Source organism: Xyrauchen texanus, chromosome 27, assembly GCF_025860055.1.
Source record: "Xyrauchen texanus isolate HMW12.3.18 chromosome 27, RBS_HiC_50CHRs, whole genome shotgun sequence".
Taxonomy (NCBI): Eukaryota; Metazoa; Chordata; class Actinopteri; order Cypriniformes; family Catostomidae; genus Xyrauchen; species Xyrauchen texanus.
This window is the reverse complement of record NC_068302.1, coordinates 22,717,144-22,741,741: the sequence shown is the minus strand read 5'-3', so window position 1 is coordinate 22,741,741 and position 24,598 is coordinate 22,717,144. Positions and strand designations below refer to the sequence as shown.

General features: G+C 37.8%; 2 protein-coding genes across 4 annotated transcripts in view; one reads left to right on the top strand and one right to left on the bottom strand.

Annotated features, from left to right (window-relative positions):
* Positions 1 to 19,135, top strand: part of LOC127620609 (rho-related GTP-binding protein RhoA-D-like) — a 35,930-nt gene extending 16,795 nt beyond the window's left edge. The window contains exons 2-5 of the mRNA XM_052093778.1: positions 11,591 to 11,748; positions 12,226 to 12,346; positions 16,874 to 17,004; positions 18,559 to 19,135. Coding sequence (XP_051949738.1) covers positions 11,593 to 11,748; positions 12,226 to 12,346; positions 16,874 to 17,004; positions 18,559 to 18,732 — 582 coding nt within the window. The 5' untranslated portion in view covers positions 11,591 to 11,592 and the 3' untranslated portion in view covers positions 18,733 to 19,135. The remainder of the gene's footprint in view (positions 1 to 11,590; positions 11,749 to 12,225; positions 12,347 to 16,873; positions 17,005 to 18,558) is intronic.
* Positions 19,136 to 19,720: 585 nt separating this feature from the next.
* mov10b.2 (Moloney leukemia virus 10b, tandem duplicate 2) overlaps positions 19,721 to 24,598 on the bottom strand; it is a 32,126-nt gene continuing 27,248 nt past the window's right edge. For 2 of the 3 annotated variants that reach the window (XM_052093775.1, XM_052093776.1), the window contains 2 exons: positions 24,237 to 24,352; positions 19,722 to 20,639 (listed from right to left, as the gene is read on the bottom strand). In XM_052093775.1, coding sequence (XP_051949735.1) covers positions 20,578 to 20,639; positions 24,237 to 24,352 — 178 coding nt within the window. In that variant the 3' untranslated portion in view covers positions 19,722 to 20,577. Of the gene's footprint in view, positions 20,640 to 24,236; positions 24,353 to 24,598 lie in introns of all 3 variants that reach the window. The other variant, XM_052093774.1, reaches the window with a different exon arrangement.

Genomic DNA, 24,598 nt, shown 5'->3' with positions numbered 1-24,598 from the left:
AAATGTAAAAAAAAAAATGTAAATGTACTCCGCTCTAGTAGGTTTTAAGCTATATTTATGCTCCGGTCAGATTTCCTGGAGATGGAAATTCATCTTCTTTATCTGTTCATACTGAATGAGGAAATGGGTCAAGTTCCCTCATATAAATGTAGCGACATCTTTTTTAAGTACGTATAACTTCGTCAGTTACAGTACAGTGCATTATGAACAATAGGCCTTGTTTACACATGGTATTAACATTCACCTTGGGTGAACCAATCACATGTAACTGAGGCTGTCTGTAACTAACATTCTGTCTAAATGCCCTGGTATACTCACGGAGAAGTTCTTGTTCGCTTGAAGCCAAAAAGATGTTCGAAACAGCTGAGCAATGGTGTACTGTTTGCAGATATTCAGACATAATATGCCCTGGGTAACACTCTGTTGTTGCAATTTATGAGGACACTTATACTACTGCAAAGATGGGTGTATAAAAGAGGCATCTCACTTTGGGCAGATATGTGAATGCACATGAGCAAAGCCCAGTTCACACCACCAGTGACACATCAACAAGATGTCATTAATTTTCAATGAGAGTAGAGCGACTTCCGGCGACACAAGCATCAGAGACAAGATGTGGGTGTGGCGAGCGATACCATAAAGTTGAGAAAAGTTTAACTTTAACAAATGATGAGTGACATTTGTGAGGGACTACCAGTGAGAGTGAAGAGAGCAGAGCTCAAGTCATCCATCTCCTGTGAGGTACTGGAGCCGCAGGATATAATAAAACAATGATGCATGGAAAACCGTGTCTTTCGCCATTTTGGGTGAGTTTGATTCAGATATTGATAGATATGATGAATTGAGCACTGCTCCAGGTCATATAAAACCATGGTTCCCACTCGTCCCAGAAAACGTTGAATTTTGCAATGCAGTTTTCCATCATGGAAAAGTCATGGAATATTTGAAATATCCCTAAATATTCTGGAACATAATTATCTATTCTGTCCTGGAACATATTTTAATTAAACTGTTAGTGACTGTCGCTAACAAGGTTTGGGATCTGTGAGGACTTCGGATACTTGTAAAATGTACAAATTAGTTCTATCACTGCCGGCAGCTGTGCATTGTAAAACGACATCAACTTGAACGAAGCTCTGTCACGTATGTTCAGTGACTATAGTCGGACTGCTGATTTTTTTGGAAAATGAATTCACACCCAGAGGTGGTAGCATGGTGATGTGTTCTTAACACCTTAGGATGTGAACAAATGTTTAATAATTTAACGTATAACGTGCGAGTAAGGGCAGCCGGTGGACTTTCTGGTGCCCTCCTAGGGTAAGATAGTGCCCCCCTTGGGAGTTGTTCCCTACGCAGACTGCATAGTCCGCTTATAGGGAGCGGCGGTATTGATAACCACAATATACATTATGATCTCTCATGTGTTTTTGCTTATATATTACACATGTTGGGCACACACCTGTATGTCCTGGAAATGACCTGGAAAATTGTGGGAACCCTGAACACACTGTCGCCTGCTAAATTTACATTTTTAGAGGCAAGTGAACTGATTCCTTGTCAAATAAAAATGACATCCTAGTTTTACCGGCAGTACATCTAATCTGTAAGCCGAATTTCTAAAGCTATGGCCAGTTATGCAGTCCACCAATAACATTAGAGCGATAGCAGTAGGAACGCCCATTAGTGACTTCACAGTTCACTTCACAGTAGGACTAGCAACAGCAAGCTAAGATTATGCTGGTGGTGTGAACGGGGCTTAAAGCAGCATATCAAACAATAGAGTGAATGGCCACTTAAGAGTATTTGAGTATATATGATTCCTTTTGTACTCTAGAACAATATCACGTGACAAGTTCTTGGAAAATATCCCTGCACTAGTCAAGGTAAAACCTACCAATTATGTGGACCAATGACCGTAAGAATATGTTTAGCAGCCAGTATGAAGTTTTTCTAAAAGTTTGCACGAGCAAACTAGTACGAACCACCAAAACAAACTTAAAAACACCTTCGTTTTGGACCGATTTTGTTTGTAATTATGTCATATGCATTAATTCTTTGATTTCGTATGTAGTATACTGGGGCCTTAACATTGGCTTTTGTGATCCATGGAAGACAGTAATACACAGGGGTTAAGAACAGCATGAGGGCGAGTAACATAATTTTCATTTTTAGGTGAACTTTCCCTGTAAAACCAGTTGTAAATAGGACAATAGCTGGCGAGCCTTCAGGCAAAGTCAGTGTGCTGCATAGTGATTTTACAGCCTGCCTACAAGCCTCAGACACTCGTTTCACAGAGCTCTCAGTGCTGCGGCTCCCAATGCGGGCATCATATTTTCACATCATTCTCCAGACACACTCTCACCAGTACTTGCATCAACTGTTACTTCCTGGGGACATAGGAATCAGGCCAATGGGCATCACTCAGCATGCTTTCATTTTCTTGTGTGCCCAAACTGTCTTTTGTAAGGAAGATAGAGAGAGAGAGTTACTGACTTGAACATTATGGTGTCTCCTCAGTGAACAAGTAGACTGACAGATGACTGCAGTCTTAAGGTGGTAGAAGGACAGGGACTTCGCTAACTGGGTTTCCATCAGTGGTGGCTGGTGCTTTTTTAAAAGTGAAGAAGCACAGACTGTTGTTTTTGGTCTTTGCATCGTTACTCTCAAAAGCAGCTCAAACTGCATACTGTATATCCAAGGGCTTCCAGGTGGGACAAAAATGCATTGTTTGAAAGCCCAATATCCAATAAGCAATCCGATGCAGATCCAATGCAAATAGCGCTTGCAAAGCTCCCATAGACTCCAAGAGAAAAACTGTGTTCGGGAGCATTTTGTCGGTGCACTCTAAACCTTAAGTAATTTATTATTTAACACATGGCATTAGAAACGCTGCTTTATTTGCAAATTGATTTTGAATTTAAATAAATTGTATTTAAATAAATATATAATATAATTGTATTTTTCTTTTTTCACAAATTCTCAACTTGGATGGAATGTAAACGGCCATACACACCATCTCACACACACACAGAGCCATCACTCCACAGCTTCCGTGGCTCAAGGTCAATTGAAAGCATTTAAAGTGTCAACCTGTCCACTGCACACCCCTGAAACATTCTCCTGGGTCCAGTTTATGAGCTCTAGGTGTGTGTGTCATTTGTGTGGTGGGCTTGGTGAGGAGAAGGCTGTCATGATGGACTGGACTCAATTATACCATGATCCCTTATAGAAATCTTTGAAGCAGAACGATTAAGCCTCCTGAATCCAATTTAAACCTCATTCATTTCCATATCCAGGTTGTATCAAACAGTTATAGATTCCTATCAATCATAATGACACTCGTTTTTTTCTCATTTTCTTCTGATTAACTCCAACTGATTCATTACAGCTTCAGTACACTGCTTGGCTCGACTTGTCTTTGATTATTGATGTGAGTGATATGTGTGACGTGTATATATGATGTCCTAACTCTACTTTTCTCCATTACCCAACATCTAATGGAGTTTTGTGTTTCTTGCCACAGTCACCTTCGGCTTGCTCACTGACTAAATACAATTATTATTTAATTATTTATTTTTATAGACTATTTACAATCATATTTAATCAAACCACACAATGATGACTTAGACTTTATAGGTAGTACAGTTAATCTTCTGTTAATGCATGATTTTCTATAAAGCTGCTTTGAAGCGATGTTTGTTGTAAAAAGCACTATACAAAAAAAAATGACTTGACTAGCTCGACTTGACTATGCTTCCAAACAGTCCTTTAATATACAGGAAGTACGTTGTTGGGCTTCACTAAATGGGTCCTTGGCCCAGTCCCTAAACATAACGCTAACCTATATGTGCTCTTAGCTCTTGTGTATAGTTCTAGCCTATACATATTTTAACTGGCCTAATGCAGGCCAAGAAACAAGCGTTTTGTTACTCTACAAAGACCCCACATGCTTTTATTTGTTATGTCTTTTAAAAAAGTATTTACAAAGGGCTTTAAAGAAGACATGCATGTACCAAAAGGTTGTTACATTTGACTAACAAGCTAAAGATTGATTATTCTTTCAAAAAATGTTGATGACTTTTACTACATATTTTGACCAATCAAATGATCTCTAGAATGAAAATGTCACTCCCCCTAATACAACCTGCTTGTTTGTTTGCTGCTTCAAAGTTGAGGGTTATTTAAAATAATTTGAATCATTTATTCACTAATCTCTCAGATTAATTCTTATGTTTGCTATTTTATTGTTAAATACCAACACCATTTACCACTAAAGGTGGAAAAGGTTCCAACCTGCTCAATGTGTGAGACAAACAGATTCCAGTTTTTCTTCTGTTTCAGATTGTGACCGCTGTAATCTCAGATAATTTAACGGACATAACGTTTTTTTGGAGCCAGCATGTGAACAGGTAGGGAGTTGTCAGGACAGGAAGTGAGCACCTTCTCTTCCTGCCAACAGAGGTTGAAAATATGTTTACACATTGTGCACTCATAGAAGGGGGAAACATTCCCACATAGAGCAAGGTGGGAAATTCCCACAATCCATGTCACAGGTCCCTACAGCTGCTGGAAAAATGAATTTACATTTAAATGAATTATGATTAATTTATTTATACTTCTTGTTTTTGCTTATTTTGTGATGCTTACTAAAGTTACCTTTAATAACTTTAGACAGTGAGTGGACTGTCAAAGCAATTCAGTCATAGTGAAACATTGGAACAAGGAAAATTATTTTCTTAAGCTGCAGCGTGTTAAAAACGAAGTCACGTTGTGAGCATCTCTTCAATCATTTATTTCCAGCCGATGAGGAATGTTTAAATTCTCCTTAAAGAGATAGTTTCTTTCATTATTTAATGTTGTTCCATCCAGACCGTTAGGACGCCCCTTTTTTTTGTGGAAGACAAAAGCACAAACTTTAAAGAATGTACTAGTTGCTCTTTTCCATGCAATTGCATTGATTGGGAACTGATGCTTTCGAACTTCAAAACGTATTCTAAAGCACCATTAAAAAATATAATAAAAGTGGTCCATAATATTTGTGTGCTAAATGGTGCTATTTTATACTTTTTTTGAAGTCATGCTGTGTAGCTGTGTGTAAGAAACCAAAGGTTATTCACTGAAAATGTTGACATTTGAACCTGGCTGCTATTGGCATGTTCATGAGAAGTCTGATTCATAAACAAATTGTTCTATTTAAGTTCACAAAACTGGTCTGAATGAAATCATTATTGTTGATGAAACAAACTTTGCTACATTCTGATGAACGCACCAATGCAGGGCATTTGCGAGTGAATTGCTGGTCAACGTGTGGACAATTATTTGGCTGTACTGGTGCAAATGACTGCTGGTCTTATAGCCGAAATGATGGACAACATTTAAAATTATGACTTATGTCTTAAAAGCATGGTGCTCACGTGCAAGATTCTGAGAAAAGCAGCGAGATGCGGCGCAATGGTCAAAGACCCTCTTCTAGTGCAGGTTTTATAGAAAGATTATTCAAAAACAGCATTTAAGGATGAAGAACCCCATCTTCTCTAAAATTGTGAGGTTGTTTGTGCACGTCATATAAAATATATTAACGTTTTGTGACTCATGAAAAACATTTAAGCATTATTGCTTTATACAACGCTTAACAAAGATAGTTACAACTGAAAATACATTTAAATAGGTATGACTCTCATGAAAAATGTATTTAATATATTTGAGTGTTGAACTTATCTGTTAAAGGGCACCTATTATGGAATTTTGAAAATTACCTTTCATGTAGTGTGTAACATAGATTTAAGTGAACAAAAACATCCTGCAAAGTTTTATATGAAAGTTCACCGTAAAAAAAGTTATTGTCTCTCAAAAGTAATGAATCGTTTTTCCAATGAGTCATTTTCCTTTTCGTTGTGACGTCAAGACGAAAAATTATTCATTGCTCCCACTCATTGCGCGAGCAGACACCAGGGAAAACTTGAAAACATCATGTCGACAACAAGACGCTGTTTTCTGAAGTGCATATCAAAAGCGACCTTTTTTTCACTGCCCCGGGACGAGCATGTGAAGAATCAGTGGCTAGAGTTTATATTTACAACTATACCAAGTATAGCCCAAAACTTGTGCTGTGTTCGCGTCATTTTAATGACGATTGCTTTACGAACATGAATGCTTTCAAGTGTGGATTCGCGAGCCAGTTGATAATGAAGGAAGGTTCAGTACCAAGTTTATTTGGATCAGTTTCCACCTCCGAATCACAACCTGTAAGTATTATTAATAATTTTATCAGTAAAGGTGTCCTTTATGTATCAAGCATCTTTTGTTTCTGAATTCTGTTGTAAATCTTTAACTGTGTAACTTTAACTGGGTGTATTTGAAGAGCTTGTGCGATGAATATAAGAAAGATGAATGTGTATTCAGGTTTGAAACCAGGCTGCTGTCACCAAGAACACATTTGCACATTCAAGAATAGCACTGACCTGCTTGAGATCTTTTCCCTCTCTCAGAATGTGCCCTTTGTTTTTGAGGTATCTAGTGTGGACGTGTCACCTGGAAACACTTATTGAAAACAATTGAAGTCATCTTATGCAGCAAAAATACAAATGTCATATGAAACTATACTGACCAGACCAGCTGGTAGGTAACAGAGCAATCAAGTGATGTGGCCAATTCAAATTAAAACAATGGTGTTCTCTTATTCACTAACCTCTTTTGTAACATGCTCTTAGACAGATTTGGCTTGTGTGTGTGTTGGTGGTGGAAAATGAGAAGTGAAGTGTAAAAGCATCTGAACTCCATGAAAAATATCCTGCTTTCCCTCTATACAGTCTACCAGATTTTAAGTATGCACAGTATTGAAGAATGTTTGTTTAAATCTACATTTCCCCTTACTTATTTGCATCTTACACCTCATTGCACATTTAATCTGTTGTTGTACACACGACAAAGAGTGTCAGGTTTCTGTCAGAGGGCTACTGTATGACCGCTCTGCTGTTCTATACGTGTGTGTCCTGCTTGAATGTGGACAGCTGGTGGGATTGTCACTATTTAAAGAAAATTGTGTGGGTGTGAGTTTGGTTCTTCAGTGACGTTTTGGGGCCATGGTGTCCTCGTTTTTTTTTGGGGGGCAAGGAAAAGGGTGGGGCAGGAAAATAAATCTCTTTCTTTCTGTATTTTTTGTTGCTTACTCTTAAGTTTCTATGTGTGTCTGTTTTTGTGAATGCAGATTCGCTCCCAAATAAGGTCTGGAACAAAATGTGCTCTTTTCTTTCCAGAGTTATGTTCATTTATTAGGTCAGTTAATTCCATAATCAGCATTTTGGAAACTCCTTGATTATTTATCAGTGCAGGATTCTAATTGATCTTGGAACAGTTTAGCTGATGTTCTGATTCACAGGGTCCCTATAAAGTGTTCAGTGCTCCCGACACACTAAGCAGGAGATATCTGTAGAAGTTCACTTCACTTGACAGAATGAGTTCATTTGGAATTCACTGCAACTTCATCAAACACAGAACATTTTGTTTCGGGTATGATGGCATAATTGTGTAAACTGTACTATCTATATATACACTCACCAGCCAATTTATTAGGTACACCTGTACATCTACTTATTCATGAGATTATCTAATCAGCCAATCGTGTGGCAGCAGTGTAATTATAAAATCATGCAGATATGGGTCAGGTGCTTCAGTTAATGTTCACCTAAACCATCAGAATGGGAAAAACATTTGATCTCCGCTATTAAGACCGTGGCGTGATTGTTGGTGCCAGACGGGCTGGTTTGAGTATTTCTTTAACCGCTGATCTCCTGGGATTTCATGCACAACAGTCTCTAGTGTATATAGAGAATGGTGCCAAAAACAACTGTTGAATGTACATGAAAATGCCTTGTTGATGACAGAGGTCAAAGGAGAATGGTCAGACTATTTCAAACTGACAGAAAGGCTATAGTAACTCGCATAACTCCCTCTGTACAATTTTAGTGAACAGAATAGGATCTCAGAATGTGCAACATGTTGAAACTTGAGGTTGATGGGCTACAACAGCAGAAGACCACATTGGGTTCCACTGTTGGTTTTACAGTTCTTAGCTGACAGTAGTAGTACCCGGAGGGGTTATCTGCTGCTGTAGCCCATCCACCTCAATGTTCAACATGTTCTGCTTTCTAAAATGCTATTCTGTTCACTACAATTGTACAGAGGGGTTATCTGAGTCATCATAGCCATTCTGTCAGCTCGAACCAGTCTGGCTATTCTCTGTTAACCTCTGTTTAGGTGTTTACGTCCACAGAACTGCTGCTCACGATCATTTTTATAATCGACTAATCTAACGATTATTCAAGCAATTATTAGACTATTCGGGCGATTATAGCAACCATTAATCACTAGCTCTTAACTGACTATTCAGCCTGCACCCGCCTTAAAGGGTTGTATTAAACAAAATCATTTTGACAAAATCGTCTTTTAAAAATACCTCTAAATGACATTCTCTGAATTAAAGGTGTTTTTTTTTTTTCGCACCATCTATACACTCTAGAGACTGACCACGTTTACATGCACTTAAGAAAGCGGTTTATTTCAGGGTTTTTGCAGAATTCTGTTCATTCTGAAACTCTGTAAACAAGAATTTGAGTTTCCTTATGCAAGGGATTAAGAGAAAGTGGTTTAACACACCTAGGTTTCTGTCAGAGAACACTGTTTATCTGGCATTGTAAACACACAAGCGGCGTTCTCACAGGTTTTTGAAGAGTGCACATGTGTGTGAACAGACCGGGGTAACACACGTCATCGGATGGAGCTGAACAAGAAGTAAACAAAGCAGAAAGACTTCAACATATACGGTAGTACAGTAGGTACTCGACTGTCCCTTATCTCCATGTAAATGCGATTGTACATCAGGGGAATACCGTTGTTTTACGTAATCGAGAAAACCCCACTATTGCTGTGCAATTCCGCTGCAGTTCGCAACAAAGTTAAGGAAACAAACACGGCAACAACTGTGGAATATATGTAAATAAAGTGAAGCAACAGAGTAAAATAGCACAGTCTTTCTCAGATAATGTGTTTGTTATTTATACAGTCATTGCGGGGAAATTACGTTGCTATGGAGAACGCTGCTTTCTCACCAAGCCATATGTATATACAAGTTAAGGGTACACCGCTTATACAGTACATGTAACATGAACGCAGCTTTCTCTCAATATGCTGCGTTCTCTCAATATGCTGCTTTCTGGTGTCCATGTAAATGCACTCAATGTTGCATGTGAAAATCCCAGGAAATCAGCAGCTACAGAAATACATGCACATATATATTATACAGTATCTCACAAAAGTGAGTACACCCCTCACATTTTTGTAAATATTTGATAATATCTTTTCATGTGACAACACTGAAGAAATGACACTTTGCTACAATGTAAAGTAGTGAGTGTACAGCTTGTATAACAGTGTAAATTTGCTGTCCCCTCAAAATATTTCTACACACAGCCATTAATGTCTAAACCTCTGGCAGCAAAAATTATTTTCCAACACTGGTGGATGTTAGAGACCTTTTGCTCCTCTACCTTCCATTTGAGGATGCCCCACAGATGCCCAATAGGGTTTAGGTCTGGAGATATGCTTGGCCAGTCCATCACCTTCACCCTCAACTTCTTTAGCAAGGCAGTGGTCGTCTTGGAGGTCTGTTTGGGGTCGTAATCATGCCACCATGCTTGACTGTAGGCAAGACACACTTGTCTTTGTACTCACCTGGTTTCCGCCACACACCTTTGACACCATCTGAACCAAATAAGTTTATCTTGGTCTCATCAGACCACAGTACATGGTTCCAGTAATCCATGTCCTTAGTCTGCTTGTCTTCAGCAAACTGTTTGCGGGCTTTCTTGTGCATCATCTTTAGAAGAGGCTTCCTTCTGAGATGACAGCCATGCAGACCAATTTGATACAGTGTGCGGCATATGGTCTGAGCACTGACAGGCTCACTACTTTACATTGTAGCAAAGTGTCATTTCTTCAGTGTTGCCACATGAAAAGATATAATCAAATATTTACAAAAATGTGAGGGGTGTACTCACTTTTGTGAGATACTGTGTGTGTGTGTATGTATATATATATATATATATATATATATATATATACACACACACACACAGTTGAAGTCAGAAGTTTACATTTAAACTCAATTTTACAATTCCTGACATTTAATCATAGACAACATTCCCTGTCTTGGGTCATTTAGGATCACTACTTTATTTTAAGAATGTGAAATGTCAGAATAAAAGTAGAGAGAATTTATTTATTTCAGCTTTTATTACTTTGCTGGAATTTTGGCCGATTATAGACAGAACTGGTGTAACAGAGTCAGGTCTCCTTTCTCGCACACGATTTTTCTGTTCGCTGTCATTTTCTGCATATTGCGGCGCCGTTTTGTGGTCTGTTCTGCATAACGTGGCAGCTCATTTTAGCTTATCGCGGCCCATTAGGTCCATTTCACGGCCAACCTACCGGCCCGCTCGGTTCTCCCGGTGGCCAGTCCACCCCTGATCGCCCCCAAAGTGTGTCGGCCCACTGGGAAAATGCCCGGTATGCCAGTCAGTCCAGCCCTGACTGTATATAATGCATCTTTTATATATTAAGTTCAATTAATAAGGAAGGGGGCTGTATAAATAAGCACAAACTGGCATTTGTCTGTGCGGTCATATGAGTCACGTGAAAAACACGCGACTCATAGAGAGCCATTCTCTTAAAGCAAGTCAAAATATATTTTATGTTGCTTCTCAAGTAAATGTATCTTGTTTTAAAGACTTTTAGATAATGTTAAATGGAAAACAAGACAAAAACACTTAATACCAATATGATTTTTTGCAGGTACATTTTTAATTAATTAAACCATAAAAATCCAACATGTTTTTCCCCTTTAATTCAGTGAATGTCATTTAGAGGTGTTTTTAAAAGACGATTTTGTCAAAATGATTTTGTTTAATACAACCTTTTAGTCAGTTAAGAGCTAATGATTAATGGTTGCTTTATTCGCCTGAATAGTCTAATAATCGCTCGAATAATCGTTAGATTAGTCGATTATAAAAATGATCGTGAGTTGCAGCCCTAGTGAAGGGATGTATCGATGCACACTATCTCCCTTTGCCCTTCTGACTGAAAATGTATACTATTATTGTGATTTAGAATTTTAATTAAGGTGCCATTCACACAGAACCAAATGTATTTTGCATGTGTCTGCACTATTTTATTTATTGTTTTTCCCCCCTTTGTAAACACGTACTGGATGGACGACTTTGACTGTTGCAGTGGGTCTTGCGAAAGAGCACCAATTTTTTTTTATGCCGTGTCAAGTACAAATGAAGTCAAATAAATAAAAAAAAACTATTGCGTTCTGTTCCATTTGCTGCACTGTGTTTAGATTTTTTCATGGCAAGAATTTGTTTGGTCTGAACGGTCCTTAAGATGGAACGTACCCACTAAGATGGAAAAGTACCCTTGCTGCTACTCTGTATTGAGTGACTCATGATTCAAGTGAAATTAAGTGTTATGGCAATTATCAGGGCTTGTTTGTGAATTTTATTCTCATTGCAGACTTTATCTCTCTCTATAGTGATGGCAGCAATTCGTAAGAAGCTGGTGATTGTGGGAGATGGAGCCTGTGGTAAAACCTGCCTGCTGATCGTGTTCAGCAAAGACCAGTTTCCTGAGGTTTACGTGCCCACAGTGTTTGAAAATTACATCGCTGACATAGAGGTGGACGGCAAACAGGTCAGTTGGCCTAAAATAGAGTTGTACACAATTCTAGTTCCTCTCGTTTTGTATATAGAAACACTAAGAGCAGCTTGTGAGTATGGTTGTTTTAGAGAGAGAACAAGTTGTTCCTGCATCAGCCATAGTTTCATCCTAAATTTGTCTGTCTGTCCCAAATTTGTTTGGAAATTGCTGTTTGTTCCAGTATCCTGTTTGGGATGGCCTTGTCCTCTATTTTAAAAGAGTTCAGAAGATTGCAGTGTATCTGAGGTTAAGGATTGAGGTGTTTAGTCTGCTTAGTGCCCATCAAAGGCTGCAAGTGCACTGCAGTGATCTCTTTAAATAGCTTCTGGTTTATAACTGTTTTTGTATTTATGGCCACTGACATTGATGTTGTCACCCAAAGTACATAGAAATAACTTCAGCCAACAAACACTGATGTCTGTACCCCTCTCTCTCACTCTCTCTCGCTCGTTCTCTCTCTCTCTCTGTCAGGTGGAGTTGGCTCTATGGGACACAGCTGGTCAAGAAGACTATGATCGGTTGAGGCCATTGTCATATCCAGACACAGATGTTATTCTGATGTGTTTTTCTATAGACAGTCCAGATAGTTTAGGTACTGATGCTAGCCACAAATGAGATAAATAGTTTTAACAAAAAAAATACATTATTTTTAGTTAAATAAGTGGTTTTAGTAACCATTGATATGTGTCAGAGAAAAAAAAATGAGTGCTATCAGTTGATTCATATATTTGATGGTGATCAATCTCATAATTTTGTTGTAGTTATTCTCAGTTAATCGCAGATTTGGAAAGTGCTGAAATATGACACTATATATACACACTAGAAAACAAAACAATATGTAACAATATAATGCTTTATTAACATTTTCCTAACAAAGCCTTCCACAGTTTAAAGAAAGAAATGCACTAAAATAGCACCAATTAAAGAAACATTAAACATTTCCCAAAGTCTAAGTAAGAGTTTGACTAATAGTCTCCCCATAGTTTGCCTTTTGCAACAGGCATGAAATCCCTTAATTTCTCATCCTCCACAATATGAATCTGCCGGTAGACTGTGACTATCTGCTTTTTGCTGAAATCATTTAGCCTTATTCATGATTCGCGTCAGTTCATCCACAGTTCATCTAGCTAGTGTCAACAGCACTTTGAACTAAGCAAGAAAAGTGCTTGCAGAGGCTGTACAATACTTGATTTCTGTCACAAGTCCCATCTGGGATTGCTTTGTACATCAAATAGTTATAATTGGTCATTTCCCCATCATTTGATCACAGACACAGAAGCGCGTGTGTGTGTGTGTGTGTGTGTTGTGAAGGGTACGCACCCTTCACAACACACCCAGAGTTGTAGTGTGTCCACCCAGAGTGTAATGACTCTGGGTGGACACACTACAAAGGTTCCACCCTTCCAACCCATGTTTATGCCGGTTATTATTGCATTGATTGTAAATGCGTTAATTATAATTATAAAAACAACAAATGTAAACTTTTTTTTAATTAATCGCATGCGGTAACGCATTAATTCTGACAGCTATAAAAAAACATACAATTTTTCATTAAACATTGTGTATAATGTAATGACATGACAGCTACAGTGCTGTGAAAATATTCGCCCCATTGTGATTTCTTCTGTTTTTGTGTATATCTCATACTATTTTTTTTTGTATTTTTTTTTTTTTATTTTTTCAAAATTCAAACAATCTGAGTATACACTAAGTACCGTTTTTAAATGATAATGTTATTTATTGAAGCAAAAACATTATCCAATACCAACTGGTCAAATCAACACCTAAATATAACTTTTGAGCAGCATGAAGTTGGCTAAAAGGTTTCACCCAGTAGCACACTATCCAAGGTTGAAAGAAATTTCAGAAATGATGAGGAAAAAAGTAACTTAAATAAATCAGTCTGGGAAGAGATACAAAGCTAATTCAAAGGCTCTGGGTTTCCAAAGAACCACAGTTAGAGCCATTATTTTCAAATAGAGAAAACTTGACACTGTAGTGAACCTTTCCAGAAGTGGCCGACCTTCCAAAATTTCTCCAAGAGCACAGCGACAACTCATCCAGGAAGTCACAAAAAAGCCACGGACAGCATCCAAGGAACTGCAGGCATCTCTCACATCAAGGTCACTTGTTCATGACTCCACTATCAGAAAGACACTGGCCAAAAACGGAATCCATGGAAGAGTGGCGAGGCGAAAACCACTGTTAACCCAGAAGAACATTTAAGGCTTGTCTGAAATTTGCCAAAACACACCTTGATCATCCTCAAACCTTTTGGGAGAATGTTCTGTTGAGTCAAAAAAGGAACTGTTTGGAAGACCGGATTCCCGTTACATCTAGCGTAAACACGTAATTCAACAAAAAGAACATCATACCTACAGTCAACCATGATGGTGGTAAGTGATGGTGTGGAGATTCTTTGCTGCTCCTAGGAGACTTGCAATAATTGAGGGAAACATGAATTCTGCTCTCTACCAGAAAATCCTAAAGGAGAACATCCAGTCATCAGTCCGTGAGTTGAAGCTCAAGCGCAACTGGATTATGCAGCAAGACAGCAATATTATGCAGCAAGACAATGATCCAAAGCATAGAATTAAAGCGTGGCCTAGAATTAAAGCGTAATTTTGGCGTGGCCTAGACAAAGTCTTGACTTGAACCCAATTGAGATGCTGTGACAGGACCTTAAATTGGCAGTTCATGATCGAAAACCCTCCAATGTGGCTGAACTAAAGCAGTTCTGCAAAGAAGAGTGTGACAAAATTCCACCACAGTGATGTCATAGACTGCTCTCCAGTTATCAGAAGTGTTTGGTTGCAGTTGTTGCTGCTAAAGGTTGCACAACCTGCTATTAAGTTTAAGGGGGCAGTTAGTTTTCACATGGGTGATATAGGTGTTAGATAACTGTTTTGCTTCAACTTATATATATATATATATATATATATATATATGAAAACTGTGTTTTGTTTTTACTCTGGTTGCTTTTGTTATGTTTTATCTCGTTTGAAGATCTAAAACAATTTAGCGTGAAAAATGCACAAAAATAGAAGAAATCAGGAAGGGGGCATATACTTTTTCACATCACTGTATACATTTGTATAAACGTATATCTGCTGGAAAATAATGGCAATGTGTTACTGATGTGTTTACTATTTTTAACCCATTGTTCCAAGACTATCACAAGTCACTTTTGCAATTTCTACAAAACATTATCTGTGTTAGCCTTAGCCATTTATAGATAGTTACCTTCGTGATATAACACATGTACTGTGCATGATCGATAAATGCAAGGGTGCTTTCACACTGGCAGTTTAGTTCGAAACAGTACGGTTCACATGAATAATTGGTTTTGTGAAAGTTGTCATGAGGACCGGGTTGCGCACCACGATACCAAACCCGAACCTACCTGTAGGAGTTAGTCTGAGTTTGGTTGCAATGGAATTGTAGCTCGATTCACGTGAATGTGAAAGCAACACGGAGGAAGTAAATTAAACTGCACATGCATTTTAGCCGATGACGACATCATTAGTTTCGGCAACACATGAGGATCCACACATTCCTGAAAGGCCCAAAAAATAATTACATCACAATGACATACAAGTACAATCAACACTATAAATACTGTCTGTCTATCTATCTATACACCTTATAAATACTATATATAAATTATATTATAGGTTATAAATACGAGATGACAGTGGCAATAACTTCACCTTGGACATGAGCGTAAGCGTGCAGTGTAAACAAATGGCACTTTTCCACTGCGTGTTACGGTTCGACTCTACTCGCTTTTCTGAGCTTTCTTTTCCACTGCTGTTTTGTGCCGCCTCAACGTGGGTGGGATTATAGGCTGATAATCATAGTTGCACCGCCTCTACTGCCGTGACATCATCTTAAACGTGACACAAATCAATAAACAATACCATGAACACTAGCTGTTAGCTACTAGCTCATTCTGCTGCATAAAGCAGTTGCTGCATGGTGATTTTACACAAGTGTAACAGTTAAATTGGCCTGGTTGTTTTAGAAGCAAACTTCCAGTAGCTGGTCAACTAAATAAAGTGAAGCTTTCAAGCAGAGTATAAAGTTAACGTACCATCCTCCATCGTGGACTCCAGACATGGCCAGGGCACTCTCCCTCCCATTGCTTGCCGGTCTAGATAGATTCCATTTGGTTGAACCACTTCCACTATTCCTTTATGGTTCTGTAGTCACTTAGGTTTTTTTTTTTTTTTTTTGCTTTAACCTATACTGCTGGTATGTCAGGTAATAGCCATGTGCGGCCAACAGCTGAGACACTTCCTGAAAGACTTTTCCGTTTTACGTCGTTTATTCGTCACTAACGAGAGGAACGCCTGCACCTTGTTTATTGACCATGGCGTGGTTTTGCGCACAGCCATTTCTTTTTACAATTCGTAAGTCGGGTGAACAAATGATACTGCTATCACTTTAGCTAACTTTAAAACAAGCGGGTTGATGTCCCGTGTTGGTGTGACATTTCTCTCTGATCAATCAGTGTGATCTGCAGTGTTTTAACGTCACATTTAGAATCGACTCTGCTCGCTTGGAACCTCAACTGAGGTGGTACTAAAACAGTACCGGGTATTATCCACAGTGGAAAACCCCCAAAAAGCCAGCAGATTCGAGTCAAGTTGTACCGTGCAGTGGAAAAGCCCAAAAGATGCAAATTAATTCTTTGCAATCAGCTGTCTCCTCAAAAAATGCTGTTTGCAAGCTGTAGCAAGCTGCCTTCCCCTGGAAATCTGATGAGTTACGCCATGAAGCGCACATATACGCAGTTATCGTTCACTCTGCTGTGCATAATTGCACCAAATTAACAAAAAACTAAGTATGATGAGTTACGTTGTATTCACCATGCGTGTTTGTGATGACGTAAGATAATTAATGCAAATGGACCGGGGTTCGATAGAATCAAGGGAGTGTGAAACCAGACGGGGGGGCACCAGGAACAACCGCACGCAAACGTTCCTAGTGTGAAAGCCCCCTGAGGCTATGTGTGGCTCAAACCTGGCACCAGGTCATCAGGCCATCCTTCTAACATAATGCACACATCTGTTTTCTGAATTACGTCAGGTTTTGTAAACTCTTTGTTCTCCCATAGAGAATATTCCAGAGAAGTGGACACCAGAGGTGAAACATTTCTGTCCAAATGTTCCCATCATTCTGGTGGGAAATAAAAAAGACCTGCGAAATGATGAACACACACGCAGGGAGCTCATCAAGATGAAACAGGTACGGCCAATGTGTGATTGTGAGGTGTTGCCACACAACTTGAGGTATTGTTTTATAAGCGACAGCAGAGGCCTTTTGTTGGCCTTTGCCTTATCAAACAGGACACTAAAGTCACTTCCTGTCTGGAAATGCAGCTGTTTCCTGTGGGGATAAAGCTGCTTCTCTTGAGTTACATCATACTGTATGTGTGTGAGAGTGAGACACTTTAGATACGTTCAAAATGGTGTACTTCCATACTAGACATACTACATGCAGATGATTTATAATGGTCTACAGTGTGGTGGGGTGTGGCATCAAGCCTCGTAGAGGCATTTATTGGAAATAACAATAAACAAAATGTCCATTAAAGGAGAAAATAAAGTGTCCAGTGGGATGGTGTTTAAAACAAAGGGGAATCTGGCATCCTTGCGGTGAAATGGGTCTCCGTGAAGGGCGAGGAAGTGTCCAAGGAATGGCCCAGGCATGAGTGGGGTCCTTGGCAGCTTATCTTCCCAGGCCCGCATCAGGTGAGAGGGGAAGGTGGCCTGGCCTCTAGCCCGTCGGCCACAACGTGGGATGTTCTCCTCCGGCGACACATCTAACTTGTCCGAGGAGTGTGTGAGGATGTCAGTGTGTGCACATGGAGATTTGAAGCTGGCTCCCTGAGAAGAGGTGTGCTCTGCATTTTAAATACAGCAGTGATGAAACATTATTCACACCAGGTGTTCGGCGGGGCGATGATGACGAGAGGGAAGGGTGGGTCGTTCCGACACCGCAGACATGCTCAGCTAGTTTTGCCCACAAAGCAATATGTTGGGATTGAGCTGTTGGAGGTAAAAATGTTTGAACGCTATTTTGGGAAGCTAAAAAATGTGGTGTTCTTTCTGGGAATGCTCACTGAGCTGAAAGCTTGATTTTATCTCTACAGGAATGCACCAGATTGTGGGACATGTGATTAGTGTTTCAGCATAATACACTATGAAACATTTGCTGTGGTTTAATCAGTACTGTATCATAGACTATTTCAAAGTGTATACACTATTGTAAAGTGTAATGTTTAAACAGCCTTAACTCATGCTCTCCTGGAAATGTTAGCAATGTTAAAAATAACCTTTAGCTTTCATTTTAAAGGTATAGTTCACCCAAAAATTTAATTCTCTCATTATTTACTCGGCCTTATGCCATCCCAAATGTTTATGACTTTCTTCAGCAGAACACAAGATTTTTAGAAGAATATTTGAGCTCTGTAGGTCCGTACAATTCAAGTGAATGGTGATGGTCAATAATAGCGTTTACAAAATTGGTTATTAAAGGAATAGTTCACCCAAAAATAATAACATTTACTCACTCTCATGCCTTCTCAAACATGTTTTTTTTTCTTCATCTGCGAAACAAAGATATTTTGAAGGATACATTGTTTTGTTTTGTCTGTACAAATATGTCAATAGTGTCCAAAACTTTTATGCTCCAAAAAGGGACATTAAGGCAGCATAAAAGTAATCCATATGGTTCAAATGGTTAAATCTATTTTCCATAAACAATCACTTTGGGTGAGAAACAGAGTGTGTGTTTCAGGAACCTGTAAAACCAGAGGAGGGGCGTGATATGGCTAACAGGATCAGTGCTTTTGGATATCTGGAGTGTTCGGCTAAAACTAAGGAGGGAGTGCGGGAGGTGTTTGAGATGGCCACCAGGGCAGCGCTGCAGGTCCGCAAGCGCAAGAAGAGAAGCGGCTGCCTGGTCTTATGAGCCACACACTGATGCAAACACATCTCCATCTACTTTCCAACAACTGATACACAGCCCCAGAAGAACCTTAATCTAACCTTTGTCTGCCTCCTCATGCTATTCACTGCTTTTCAAACGATCAAGGCATGGATGATTGAAAAATATTTATAGAGAAACCAAAATGTGTGTCAATACCTCCATCTTTACATCTTTCTTGCTTTTTTCCTTTTCACCAGCAAACCTTCCTTTCTTTTCTGGGAGAAAGACTGACTGATTAATTTTGTATTTGTACATAAATCTGTGTTTTGCTTTGTATTCTGGTTTGCAGTTATTCTGTGCCTCTGTAAATGATGTTCAATGATCTAAGTTGAAATCTGACACATTTGTGAAACAAAAAATTAATACATTTATCATTCATTTAAACTGCCAGTCAGTATTCTGTCTCCGTGTTTATGAATGCTAATTTTGGGACTGTGTCCTACTAGAGTTTTAATGAAAGAAACAGCAAGTTCTCAAATCAATAGTAAAGGGGTACTGATCTGTCCAGAAGTATAAGGGTTCAGTAGGCCCAAAATGATTTGGCATAAAGTGCTAACTGAATTAAGTCCGTAAGACTGAGGCTGTCATGCTGACCGTGTGTGTGTGAGAGTGAGAGGAATTGGCAGCTTTCTTGACTAATTTTTGTAATACCAAATAGAATTGGGCCATTTTTCCCCTGCCATGTTTTGGCCAAATCTGTAGTTCTGCCACAAATTCAAGCTATTGGTTGAGCCAGAAGTTGGTCAACTGCGCAAACAAACAGCGATGGATGGCTCCACAAAATTGTTTGCACAAATCACATCAACCTATAAATTACTTTCTTGTTTTGTCTGCGCAATAAAGTTGGAAAGTATTTTAAAAATGGAAAAACATACATATTCACAGCAACAACAAAAAAAAACTAGTATTCCAAACAGGTCATTATCGGGATAGAAGATAATCTATCTAAAAAACAAGGAGACATTCATTATACAATCACACATCAAGAAAGATGCTGGTTTTATTTTTAAACTATTTTGTCAAGAAATTATGAATCAGTGAAAGTGTATATTAACATTTGCATTTTCAGTTGTGGTTGGACATATAATATTTCCCATTATGCACCAGGTGTACAACCCAAAACAACAGGAATGTAAATGTCAAAACCCATTTGTCATTTTTGGCCACATTCCATGATGATTTTTCACACACAAAATTAAAAAGTTGTTTTAATGTCAATGTATAAGAATAACGAGCAGATTTATCAACCATGTGCTCATATCCATTTCATTTTGAGGGCTTATGTATTTTTCTTAATCTAATGAAACCATTGTCATACATCCAGATTTCACACACTCTATGCCTGAGATTTATGTAATATTTACATATTAGTATTTGATTTAATGTGGGTGATATCTTTAAAATCAAACTTCTGCTTAGAGTCTATGTGTGTCTCAATCAGCTCCCTGTATCAATATATCCTGAACGCGATTTCGACCACTGGCAAGGGTGCCTCTGCTGGTATTAATCAACATCACATTTGTTAATACATTACAAACAACATACATTTTAAAGAGAAAATACGTCTTTGACTTCATAGTTTTACACTTGTGCTTGTCTTTTAACGACTTGAAAGGCTTCAGAATACCTGACGACGTTTCCGGTAAGGAGACATGGTGAGCATCGATGCTCCCTGTTTTATAGTGAGTTCTGGAGATTTTTTTGGGAGCGAACGTTTCAGTTCACTGCGTCTATTTTGTTATTGGGACAGCCATATAAATGGACGACTCCTTGATCAGTGCCTTCACAACTGAACGAGGGAGAGGCTTGAGCTGGATGGATCTTTATTTAGTGCTCGTGTCTCCACTCAGGATTCAGATATTGTTGGATCGCACTCTCCTCTGTTTCCACTAGAGGGAGAAAGAGCACAATCATGCCATTAACAATGCAAGGAGATTGCATGGATGTGCACTTATTAGTAATATTTGCAGATGAAATAGCCAAATACATTCATTATAAAGGGCGTGGTGTCCACATACTTATGCATTGTTAAATTAGTTAGTCACCCATTAATTTTTCCTAACTCAAAATGGGGACTTCTCAGGAATTTTGAAGACTTCAATTAAAGCCTGTTTGACTGCATTAAATCAGTAAAAATGCATTTCTCAAATCTACATACATTTTAATCTATAAATAAATATATTTGAATTGAAGCAACATAAAAAAGTATGGTATTCAAAATACAGAACTTGTAGTTAAAGGGATAGTTCAAACCAAAAAAATAAAAATTCTCTCATTATTCACTCATGCTCATGTCATCCCAGATGTGTAAACAAAGATTTTTAAAATAATATCTCAGCTCTCAGGACCATACAATGCAAGTGAATGGTGGCCAGGACTTTGATCCTCCAAAAAGAACAAAGGCAGCATAGAAGTATTTAATTAGACTCCAGTGGTTAAATCCACTCTTTTGGGTGTCAGACAATTTGTAGAAGTGTCCAAATTCGTTCCCTACATTTGTTCACTCATTCTTACCGACAATGCATTCCACAATGCGAGCGACGCCAGTTTACAACTTCATTTCATTCCTGCAATATTTTATTGAATAATATATAACATATATAGATTATTCCAAACTTTTGGCCGCCAGTGAATAATGTACAGATTTGCTCTAATTGCATTACTTATTATTAATTACTTTCTAAAACCCTTATCAACCTCGACCAGATGAAAAAAAACAAGGATAGACATGAAACTGTTCTTTTAATTCTTCCAAATAAATAATATAAAAATCAAATAAATGAATCATGAACTGGACAAAGAATTTAATGGGGCTGCATGAACATAAATTCCGAAGCATGCCGAAACCATGTAACGTATTTATACAGATGAAATATTTGATATGGTTAGTTTTTCCCTTTAAAATGCTAAATGATTTCTTTCTTTACTAATTCGTTGAGGTGATAGTATTGTGAAACCAAAAGACTGTGCACAGTGGAAATGTTTCATATATTCGGTTATTACATGTATGTATTCATCTAATAATAATCAATGGATGTTGTTATTAATACATTTAGTACTGCATTACAGTCGCATGATGGCGCTATATGCATATGTCATCTTTTCTCGGCGCTCAGAGATGGGAGGATGTCTAAACTGTTAAAAAAAAGAATAATAAAAAAATACAATAATGTACATTTGTAGACTTTTTTTATTCTTTTTGGCAGTTTTTAGCAGTATTAATATTTTAAGGAAAATTATGAAAATATATACATTAACAGGTTAAACATGACAAACAGAATGAAGATTTATAGTATATACCATTATATAAGAATAAAAAGTATTATTATTGTTGTTATTATGATTATTATCCTACATGTAGCCTAATATAAATGAACAAATGTGATAAAGTTTCTGCATCATCTCCAGTGCTGTCTCTGACGCTCCGTAAATACGTCAACGCCGAATTCACTCAGTAGCTGTAGGTGCGTCCCAAACTACACATTTCTGCACTATTCTACACCATTTTTTTTAGTGTACGTAGTGTGAGTAGTACGTTTACATTGAAAATGCTGCAAAAAGAGTGTACTTTAAGTACCCGGATGATGGACTTTTTCAAACGTCAAAAATGGATTGTGGAATGTTGGACTCTTCGTTTAAACACGACAGCCTTCGTAGGGCAAATGGAATAAGGATTTATCATGGTTGCTATGACAGCATGCCACTCTTTAGTGAGAAGGGAACAGTCTCTTTGGAAGGGAATGTATGAGGTACATTTTAGGAGAGTTATAATGATGTAGAGAGAACAAAAAATAGATTGCACAGGTGTACTTTTAGTCTATAATATTTATTTTAATTATATATTACAATAATTATACATATTATATACCCCATCTACTGAGGTACTTCAACTTGGGAATTAGCATTACTTGCATTTGAGTAATTGTGTTGACAATTGGTGTCATGTTTTTCAGACAAATTATGTTAAAATGTCATTTTTAACATAATTCGTTAGATTACTCAAATTCAGTAATGTATTCTAAATACTTTGGATTACTTCTTCAGCACTGGTAGATTTTTTCACTTCTTTTAACAATAAAAACTCTGCCGGTACAGTATGACAAAATACACATTAAAAATACATTGTCTGAAAAATCCAAATATCTTATGCAGTAAAACAAGATTGTTCAAATTGTTTTAAGGATTTTAGATATTTTTACAGAAAAACAATAAAAAAAAAATTATTATCAAGAATATGATTTTCACCCTAATATCAAAAGTCTTACCAGAAAAAAAGAAATTATGATCCAACATGAATTTTCTTGATTAAAAAAAAATATGATAGTGCCTGGTAACGTGCATGTATAATGGCTAGAAATAACATTTTACCTTAGCATAAAGCTGACAATTTACACAAGGTTTATTACTATTTCTTCTGCTCCAAACTTACTTCAAACTTACTTCTCTGTCTGCTTGTATGAATGTAACACATCATAAGAAAGTGTTTCACCACTGTTCAAATGCACTTTGGATATCATCATTTATATGTATAAATGTTTTCCATCTGAAAGGACTAAATATTAAATGAAACATATGACATTAAAATGCAAAGTAATCTCATCAGTAATCAAAATACTTTTTGAAAAGATTTGTCAGGACCCCCCTATCTGAGGGTTGTACCCCCCTAAAATATCATTAAAATATGTGTATTGTAAATAATATAATGATATATTCTTAAAATAATTGTTTAAGAAATAAAATAATACAAATGCAAATGGGGCAACAACAAAAAAAACCTTGGTGTCCCCTTCAAAAATTGCTCTTGAGAATTGTTATGTTTATTGTCCCCCCAACATTTTGATGACATTTTCGCCCCTGCGTATACGGCTGACAAATGCGACCTCCGGAGGACGAAACCTTTGAAAAGAGAGACAGCTACTTTCGTTTACTGCTTGCCTGATATAGGGAACTCACAGTCATCTACTATATAGGAAATAGCCCATTTCTTCTGAAGCGGTATAATAGGCATGTGTGAGAAACGGATCAATATTTAAGTCTTTTATTACCATAAATCTCGATTTTCACATTCTTCTTTTGTTTTTGGATATTCGTATTCTTTGTGCATATTGCCACCTTCTCGGCAGGGATGAGAATTTATAGTAAAAAAAGGACTGAAATATTTATCTGTTTCTTACAAACACCTATCATATCGCTTCTGAAGATATGACTTTAACCACTGGTTAATGCTCCCTTTATGTGCTTTTTGGACCTTCAAAGTCCTGGCCAGCATTCACTTGCATTTTTTCTTCTAAAAATCTTAATTTGAGTTCAGCAGAAGAAAGCAAGTCATTCACATCTGGGATGCCATGAGGGTGAGTAAATGTTCTTTTTTGGGTAAACTATCCCTTTAAATAATAATAAGGTTTATTGTTGTGTTGGTCAAAATTATTATTATTAAATAATTATTTTGACCAGACAGTGGAAGAAAGTGGTTTAGATAATCTTACCCTTTTCCTCCTGGATGTTAAGAGCAAGCAAACGCTCTTCAACCTCCTCTATTCTCTCCACGCTGGAAAAATTAAATCCAGTGTAACCGCCCTGCTCAGTGCAGAAATCAATAAACCTGCAAACACATATGTAAGCATCACAGAATTAAATATAAACTCAAAACATGTTATTTTATTATCATTATTCAAACAAGGAATATTTTCCCTCACACCCTGTCTACGCCGGAAGCTAGCGTCGCATTGCAAACAAATTGCTCTCATTATAATCAACTATGCTGTCTACACTGGAAGTGTCCATAGCATCAACAGTGCACAGATGCCCCATTCTATTTCTGATGCGTTACTCCAGCCACCTTATTAAG